This window comes from Dysidea avara, chromosome 2 (genome assembly GCF_963678975.1).
Source record: "Dysidea avara chromosome 2, odDysAvar1.4, whole genome shotgun sequence".
Lineage (NCBI taxonomy): Eukaryota > Metazoa > Porifera > Demospongiae > Dictyoceratida > Dysideidae > Dysidea > Dysidea avara.
In genome coordinates, this window is record NC_089273.1 from 13,215,775 (window position 1) to 13,225,886 (window position 10,112).

Below are 10,112 nucleotides of genomic sequence, written 5' to 3' on the forward strand. Positions count from 1 at the left end.
TTTGGAACAAAATATTTGGCCTTGGTCTTGAAGTACACCTCAACTACGTTCCAGAAGTGGGCCACTAAGTGAGGATTTCATTGCGTTACACACACATATACCATCCATAAACATTGATCTGATGTTGACAATAGAGTGATACAGTGAGAGACCTCACTTAGCTACCACCTCTTTAATAAGACCACTTTGCTATTGTCATGTCAGTAACACTGTTCCTTGTATTATATTACACATTTACTATATACAGTTGTGAAGACTAACAAATACTACAAGGTCTGGATTTCATCACGACAGGTAGTAATTGTACTACTGTAGTTAGGTTTTGTTTACCATAATAATGTTGGAACACTTGTATAATATGGACATTACTATCATACACAATGGTAGTACAGTATATTAAGGATCATGGAGGTTTGCACAAAATAATACATAATAATTATATATTGACCACAAACCATATATATATAACCAAACCCACAAGTACTTTCAGCTGTACCTGAAATGCTTTGCTGCTACAAAGTTACTAACACACGCACCCCAATAATGGCTGAGACAACAGGCTTGATTTTTTTTTTACTGTTCAACATCACTTTAGCCTGACAGGTGCCTTTTGGCATACCGCATGTGTACAATGCACGTATCATTAACTTATTACCTGTGTCCTCCTTTGTGCAATTTCCCTTCTCTGACAGCTCAAGCTGTCAATTCACTGTAGCACATAAAGTAACAGGAATTATCCAAAATTTCCACACTGACTGGATTGATTGCAGAGGTACTTTTCATAATATTGTAACACTGTAACAGGCTGAACATAGTTGAAAATGAAGCATAATGGAAACTTCACTTTTCAGTGATTGATAATTGGATCATGCGGTCAGACGAAAACAATAAGTCCGGCATCATTCTTTCCTTTGATGTAGTACGTACATGTATGTGTGGGTCCACTAATCATAGCAATATTACAAAACAAACAAGTATAAGGAAAACTTATAAGAGGCTGGGAGGTATACCATATAATATAACATCAAACTGGTATTCACTTTCAAGCAGGAATGCCATTAGATATATTACACTATGAGGGAAGCCAGACAGCGTTTAATTACACTGTCAGTTATGTGTTGACAGTTCAGTAGTGACCACAAGTCCTGCCTAACAGTAAACTGTGAGGTATCAGGTGACACTGTAGTGCCTTCCACCCTATCAACTGCATAACAATTAGTAAAATGTATTTATAAGCTGTTAACCCATTAATAGCTGAATTCCTGGAGGGAATTTAACAAAAAAACGCATGACTCAAGACAAGCCTCTTTTCTAAGCAAACAAACGGTTAAACCCCTTGGAAACCATATATCACTATGTTCCCCATGGACCAAGGAATACAACTATATGCTATTTGTTGCCATAGCAGCAACCACATATACATTACAATATTTTATAACTCCGTATTTTTATATGCAAACGGTAAAACCATACTTGACACAGTTATTCTAACTTTAGACATCTAACAACAAACCTTACTTCATCACAACTGCATTGTATACGCCGACGGGTGAAGCGCTGTGAGCGGAAGGCGATGTTTCAGGTAAGCGTATTCAGCCATAGATTTTTGATACGATTGCCGTACGCGCATGCGTAAATACTCATGCAATAACAATGGCGTCGTCACGTTTCACAAATTCAGTGATGATAGAGGTCATAGCAACAAAGGAACGATCAATGACGGAGCGATTTCTTATGAAACAAACGAGTCCATCGAAGCAGATCAATGGTATCGTGATGTTTACGTGAGTGAATGGACGTATTTGTATTGGTTATTGTTTACTGGCTAATATAGATTAGTATACAAGCAATTAGCATTTGTTACAAAACATTATATGCAAAACAATAAAGTGCTGCGTACTAGTTACTACAGTTGGGCTAGCTAGTGTTCCAGTATTCTACCTTTGTGTGATAAAGTTTGAAACATTCCCTATCGTCACTTACACATAAATGTACATTACAGTAAGAACATTTAAATCGAGTTTCATGCCTCAGTTCACTTCTAGAAAGATGTTGCTTGTTCCTTGTCATGTTGCACACTACACATTCAAGTTTCTTTGTCTTTTGTATAGGCCAGTGACCAAGATTCAAGTTCAGTCGTGTTTCACTATGCTCCCCACTCCGCTGACGACCAGCTCGTTGCCGGAAACAATAAGGTCCGATTAGCTGATTGGCTACTGCAATGCGGAAGCTAAGATAACTTCGCTTTCGTCGACTTGGATAACCAGCATACAGTGATGGATTGGAGTACCTCTCTAAGATGTAAGCATTGTAAAGAGCACATTCTATCAGGTGAGCAAAAACTCTTTTCCACCACTTGCGGGATCTTCTTCCCACATTATAGTATCCTATATGCTGATCACTGCGATCCACCCCTCGCATGTACTGCTGATAATCAGGCAGCAGTGGCGGACAAGAAACATCACTTGATGTCCCATCAGGATTAGTACGTCGGACTGTCTCTCCATGTGATGCTCCTTCATGAAAGGTTGATAGAAAATAGACAAATCTTCGATCATACCATGCTGCTGCAAGGAGTGGACCATTTGATAGGTAATTATAGTATCCCCTATCTTCCGTTGTCCTTCTAATTATTGACTTAGGAAACCCTGTTCTGTTTGTTCGAGCTGTCCCACAAGCGTTGTTCTGATCTTCATACAGGGCCATGTACAGACGAGGGCTGGTATAATAATTGTCAGTGTAAACTTCATGCCCTTCAAGTCCATCCATAAGTTCCAGTACAACTCTTGAACAAAGCCCAATATCAAGGTTTGACTCCATGTTTTTGCCTGTGTATATTTGCATTCTGTATATGTACCCATTTGTTGCATCACACAACACAAACACTTTTATCCCCCACTTTGTAGGCTTGTTCTTCATATATTGCTTGAAGTTGAGATGACCCTTGAAAGGAATCATAGCCTCATCTACAGTCACAGCCTGGTGAGGTGTGTAATTGGAAGCACATTGGGCAGTGACCAAGTTCAGCAAGTTTCTCACTTTAAAAAGTTTGTCATGTCGTGGATGCCCTGCTGGATGTTGCTGTCTATTATCAGCAAGATGAAGGAAACAGTAGATCTGGAGAAACTTGTCTCTACTCATTATTTCTGAGATACCAGGAGTACTCAGGATCTCCTCATCAACCTGCCAGTACATGTCAAGGTGTGGCAAGTGTAAGATCACCATCATTATGAGCATTCCAATAAATGCCTTCATTTCTTCACAGGTGACATCTTTCCACGGTCTTGCATATTGCCGACAGGGAAACTGCAAAGCAGCATAACTATTGGTTTCAGTGACCAGCAAGTCCCAAACATCATCAGTAAAGTACAAATAAAATAAATCAACTGGCCTTGTGTTTGGTGGAAATCGTACATTTGGACCAGGAGTTGGTGAGTAGCTAAATTTAGTGTGTGTGGGCTCTATATTCTCCCACTCTCCAGGTAGAAAAGTTACTCCAGCTGCTCTTCCATCACCAGGTATGGTACCACGTCCTCCACCAAGACTAGTTGTTCTACTCCGACTACGCTCCCTGCCACGACCACGTCCTCTGCTGTCACTGCGACGTACACCACGTCCACGCCTGGCACTGTCAGTAGGTCCTACACCACCACCACCTCTTGTTGTACCCCATCCTCGTCGATGTGCACGTGCTGCTCCTCGAGCTGCTGTAGTGGCACGGGTTGGTCGATCAGGTGATGTTGGTATGGAGTCATCATCGGAAGTGTCACTATCAGTAGGATCAAGTCGTCGTTGCTTGGGAGAACTTGGGTGTTCTGAACTGGATTGCTGCAAAGGAATACAAACATTTATTTGCATTATGTAGTCACTCATAAATAATTTTACTTAGCTACAACTTGTATTTTTTAATCTATTGTCTGTATGTTTTCTATTTGTATGCTTGTATGTATTCTATCTCTTTTCACCAGTGCATATTTATCATCAACCATTTATACCTTAGTTGTCACTTATTCATATGTGAAATCATTTACACTTTCATCTCTATCATTGTGATCACTAATACTTCCTGTCCTACTGATGGCTTCACTTTGTTCGCTGGAAGCATCATCAAACTGTTCTTCATCAACCCTCTCTTCAGTAGACTGTTCTTCATCAACCCTCTCTTCAGTAGTAGGATCGTTCATGTCTTCAGTAGAAGGATTGTTCCTGTCTTCAATATCATCTCTGTCCTCATTCAGGTCGCCAGCAGCATCCCAAGCATCTGCCACTGGTTCGAGTACAGCTTCAGCCTCCAATTCGCTTCGACGGAAAACAGGCTCGCCCAAGTAGGCATATATCTCTTCTCCTTCATTATCGTCGCTCTCATCACTGCTGAATCCATCATCAAGAAGAGTATCGAGAAGGTCTGTTACGGAAAGTCGGGATGCCATTATGTCATTTACGCGCAAAATGCGAATCGCTTTGCGGGAAGGACCATTTATCCTAGTAACCAAAGGGGTGTGGTCATACAAATCTTAGCACATGTGCGTCGGCCCTAATGGAGCTGCTTTATGGTTAAACTAGCGTGCTTTGCCAAATCATGTGGATTTCTAAATCCATGCCGCCATATGGCGGCTACCGCCGTTAATGGGTTAACTATGAGTAACTTTTACTTGTGGTATATATAACCAACTTCAGGTATGACCAACTTTGAATATTAGCAGTTGACTTATCACAAACAGAGGTGCACCAATATTACTATTTATAATTAGCCGATACTCTGATAACCGATATAAAATAATATTATAATGCCGATAAACAAAGCTGATCTGATATGGTAGCATAAACCTTTACTCTGAAAATTTGCACTCTATATAAACAGGCATTGCTAGGATATTGCTAGATCACAAGTGCCCATAAATAGATGTTTATGTATATCTCTATCTGTTATTGGTATACACAAGTTACCAATATGCAAAAGCAAGGCCAATATAGCTGATATAACTGATAGTCAATCCGATTATCGGTGCACTTCTAATCACAAACAAACAATAACAGCTTAAACTTTTAAAATGTGCACTAGTTGATAATTAGAATACCATGAAATACCGGATACCGGCATATTTTCTCACCAGTAGCAAAAATACAAAACTGCTTAGCACTAGATCATAGATACAGAAGAAACAAAACAAGGGAACTACACCTGAACACTGTATTATACTAGTGAACATGTAATCCATACTTCAGTCATGGGTTGGACAAAAGTTATGACAGTAAAGACACACACACACACATACACACGGGATTAGATACAATTACACTAATTAGGTTCTCACTCCCCTATATATAGGAATAATTTCGCATACCCTTACATAAAACTTCTCCTCTTATATAGTGTCTGTGCTAAAATTACATACTCCAATGCCAAGCAGCATGCCTCTATAATACAGAAGTTTTGCGTAAGGTAAGTGCACCTAACTCCAGACAGCTTTTGTTTTCAGTGCTCTATCTCTGTCATACAAGCAAATTACCTAAACCTTACAATATGGTGATAAAGCTTATCCTATGTTGCATCAGTCTTGCAAGTTTCATCAAAATATCTCCTTCTGTTAAGGAGCTGGGCTCAAAAATTTAAATTTCGCTCATACTCCTAACTCCAGATACCTTTTTATAATGCCTGAAACAGTACTTTCAAAGTACATTTCAAATTTTAAACACTGCCATGTTAAACTTGCATGCATTGTCCACTTCATAATCGATTTTGAGGGTCACAGTACCTTGCATTGTCAAGTTATGGGTATTTCAAATCAAAGTATATTTTGGTAAATATTCATACAGCTTCAATGAGACTGGCTGTTACAAAATCGTCCATAGCAAGTGTTTGGCTGATTATTAGCAAACGAAACTTGGTACAGTGATAAGTCATAGTTGTCCGTCTGCACTGCATTAAAATCAGCCAAACAGTGATTTCAGTTTGGGAATAAGCAGCAATTATCGAAGAATTGTTGATAATTTTGTCATACATAGCAATAAAAATCACCTCATTTGGGAAATGTAGCAAGACTTTAAGCTTTAGGACCATAGCATCATCATACATGAAACATCAATCACCTAAAATTTCAAGTAAATGCTGCAGATAGTTTTGGAGATATGACGTCAAAAATTTGAAGTATCTGGAGTTAGGAACTGTCTGGAATTAGGCGCTTGCGCACTTACTTTGCCCCATGCAAAAAAAATGTCTTACGTGTATATACAGGAAACTTTTGCACATCCCAATTAATCTCGTGCCCAGACCCCACCCACTGCGTTGAGTAGTGTGTGGGGTCTGGGCACGAGACTACATCCCAATAAGATTATACCTTTTATCACCCTTGGAAACTATCAGTAGTCGTGGTATACTGCTTGGGGTGAACTCACCTAATAGGTGAAAGAACTAACGAGAGATCACACCTTTTTTTTGGGCTAAAAAGTCATGGATACGTTGTGGGATGGAGTTTTACCATTTTTTTTCTACCATTAGGACAGTAAAGTAAGTTGTTATATTAAATTAAGTACTTAGCACTATAAGTTACTAACCCATTTCAACGAAGCAGTAGTAGCTCTGTCATTCCGTGGTCTGTTCAAAGGCTGGTAACCATATTCAACCTAGTACCACTATAAAACTGAGTCCCACAATACAAAGCTCGACCGATCAAAGTGTATCAATTTCTTTGAACTGGCTGCCGGGCATCAAAGCCATAGGCTAATTTTAACCGTTTTCCCACGATATTGCCCTGGCCATATGCAAGTTAAACCCCAAGCGGCGCCTTTGAATGCCCATCCTAAAGTGTCATATAAAATTAGGCTGCTGCTATTGTTCCGGCAGTCACGTGAATAAAAACAGAACTTAGACAAAAAAAAGGTCCTCAAACGAAAGCTTCGAATTAAATTGCTGGTCACTTTCGTTAATTATCTATGCTTTCACCACTCTTTGACATCAATCTTTTAACACACTTGATCCAATTAAATTACTCTAATACACTGATGCCACCTATGGAAGACTTTGCAGGGGCGGATCCAGAGGTGGGTTCAAAGGGTTCCTTGGAATCCCCTTTTGAAAGAGTCTCTCTTACTCGAGATACTCTAATAGAGCAGTCACAGTAGTCTTTTTGGAGCAGTGTAGCAAGCTATGTATCTGCTTATCATAGAAGGAAATGTAGTTGGTGAGGACATCTATGGTGAGGGGCAGCTAGCTATTGTCAGCAGGTGATGACCTTTTGTTTTGGTCTTCAAGTTACAGCTAGGCTGAAGTTGCAATTCCAAAGTGGAACCCCCCTTTTTAAAAGTCTGGATCCGCCCCTGCTTTGATTAAGATACACCGGCAAGTGGTTACTTTCACTATTTTTTTGATATCAATCTTTTGACACCCTTTTGATTCCATTAATACATGTCACCTAACTATTCCAGGAGGTTATAGCTAAAAAGCTCTAGCTAAACAGCTAAGTCAGTCACACATTCTTTATAACATGGAGAACAGTTGCAGTGAGTTTGAGGCTGGAGAAGATATTCAAGATAGTAAGGAAGATAAGGATGACTAGAACGCAGAACTAAGCGAAGGATAATTATGAAGAGAATTTCACTGTCCCCACTGTGTAATGCTCTAGGCTATATTCAACAAGCTACGGAAATCTCACAGTCTCAATGTAGAAAGTTACTTGATGAAGCTGCTGGATTATCCATTACTGCATCTAGAAGAAGATTTCTAGCAAGGAACTGTGTTTAGTGGTCAGTAGAAACATAGGACTATTTGTTTATTCGCTGTTATTTTTTGTTTGTTTGTTTGTTTATTTGTTTTTGTGTGTTTTCACACCTTGCCACGCCCACCTTATGGTTGTTCATGTTGTGGTCGCATAAGCCCGAGGACACACCACACTTTCAGTTACTGTATAATATACATATGCATTATTTTCATCATCATTGATAGTTCTCTCTCTTACTGTATTCAGGACAATTGTTAATGGAATCAGCTAAGTCTAAGAATTCCTTTTAGAAAGATAATGATCAGTACTGATTTAATCTGCTGTCTATGTACAGTGTAATAATTTTGTAGATACTTGTGAAAATTGTCAAGATGCTGCAACTTTACACTGTGATCAGTGCAACAACAGTTACTGTAATATGTGTGCAACACTCAGACATAAACATTCGAGTAGAGCTAGCCATAAGCTGAGACAAATCATTCTAAGGGAAGCTAGTGTAAGCAGAGAGATTGCAGGTTAGTGATATTATCCATGTTCTTAATCTACCAATTAATAACAGACCAACTGGAAGCACATATAACAGGTGTGGCCATTAAGCAATTTAGAGTCAGGAAAGTTAAACAGTAGCAACTACAAATAATATGTGCATGCCTAGAAGGAAAAGACACCTTTGTAGTCCAACTGACAGGATCAGGAAAAGGTATTTGTTTTCAGTTGGTACCATTCATCAATGGTAAGATAACTGCAGTGTTGACTCTGACAATTAGTCTAATGAAAGACCAATGTTGCAACTTACAAGAGAAAAGTGTTCCAGCAACCTACACAGGAAGCAGCCAAAGTGTCCCACATGTTAATTACAAAAATTTTAGAATGGAGAAGTTTCACTACTCCTGAAAATATTTTCAACAATGATGGTTGCACATCAGGTGTATTCTACCAGTTAATTATAATGGATGAAGGCTATATTGGATTATTTAATCAACAGCTGGAAAAACTTCAGTTATAATAATATATAATCATATTACGTTGAGCTAATTGTGGTCATTGGTAGCTTTGATGGTCAAATATACTTTCAATGTAACTAAAATAGTTTTGTAGTTTTGTATTGGCTTACCAAATGTTAAAATGTCAAAACTTTTTATTGCACATAATAACACAGATAATCCTCATGCACATACATGTTTAATGTCACATAATCATATAATAATGCTGTAGATGTAGGCCAGGGTTTGGATACATTTAAAAATATTACAAATCATGCCACTGCCCAGTCATGGCTCTTACTGCTACTGCTATTCCAACAGTTAGACAAGAAATCATTAGTTTCTTCAAATGTCCAGTTAATCACAAGTGTTAACCAAAAGACTATCTTCTACAGTTGCTATGAATTGGAGTTGCTGTCATGTGGTACATACGCATGTCACAGTGAGACTATTGATACATATGTATTGTTCTAGGTGAAGACCGTTACACACAAATTTCTAAGCAGATTAGTGACATTATTAGCAGCAAAGATCAGCATGCAATCATTTATATGGATTTCATTAAAGATGCAGCTCCACTAGCTATCTCACTTCATCAAGCTGGATACAGTACATGTAGTTATCATGGACAAACTTTTTCAGCACATGACAAGATACAATTTATCGAAGCTTGGAGAAATGGATCTATAGAAGTTATGGTGTGCACGACGGAATTTGGAATGAGAATTCATCAGCCAGCTGTAGAAACTGTCATATGAATTGTATGTCCACCTACATTGGAATCAATGGTTCAAGAATTTGGCCTGAAGAGATGGATGACTAGCTAAAGGAATACACCCATTTATTGTAATACATAGGTATGTATGTACCACGTAGGTGTCCTGTTTTATCAAGAAAGTGACTTATATCATTCATCTTTTTGGTCAAAGGTGTCTTGGATTCTTTTTCAAACTCATGGAGGTACGTATGCAATATCAATGTACAAAGTATCCTCCGTGCATATACAGTAGTGTATTGTATATGTAGTAAGATTTAATTTTTTATGTCCAAAAAATATCACTTAAACTACGTGGCCTTACTTCTTCATGCCCACAAGGTTCTATGAAATTTATGTGTCTGAATTATCTACTAACTGACTAACTGATTGATGCCTTTAGCTAATTGACTAATTAAGGCTATGGCTTAACTTCATCACTGTTTAACATTATCTCAGCTTTTTGAACCAACCACAGCAACTAGGCCACTACAAGGTGGGCTTACCGTTGTCGTCCTTTGTGTCGTGTTCTTTCTCTACTACCACATAGATGTTTATTTGCAGTAAATATGTGATGTCTTCAGTGCTGTGACTGTCATGAAAGTTCTGTAGTAGCCAGATTGATTACAGAGACACTTCTTGTACTGATTGTTTTTA

The 10,112-nt window shown here is 38.6% G+C and overlaps 1 protein-coding gene across 1 annotated transcript; it reads right to left on the minus strand.

Annotated features, from left to right (window-relative positions):
• Positions 1-1,762: 1,762 nt before the first annotated feature.
• On the minus strand, positions 1,763-7,008 carry LOC136247831 (piggyBac transposable element-derived protein 4-like). The gene is made up of 3 exons (XM_066039653.1): positions 6,556-7,008; positions 4,032-4,405; positions 1,763-3,828 (listed from the first exon to the last, which is right to left on the minus strand). Exons 1-3 carry the CDS (start codon positions 6,557-6,559, stop codon positions 1,918-1,920), a joined length of 2,289 nt encoding a protein of 762 aa, XP_065895725.1. The 5' UTR covers positions 6,560-7,008; the 3' UTR covers positions 1,763-1,917.
• Positions 7,009-10,112: the final 3,104 nt, after the last annotated feature.

Excerpts from the sequence above, each read along its gene's own strand:
- LOC136247831 (XM_066039653.1), bottom strand. Across the intron at positions 3,829-4,031 it reads ACAATGATAGAGATGAAAGT|CAATCCAGTTCAGAACACCC; the intron begins GTAAATGATTTC and ends ATTCCTTTGCAG.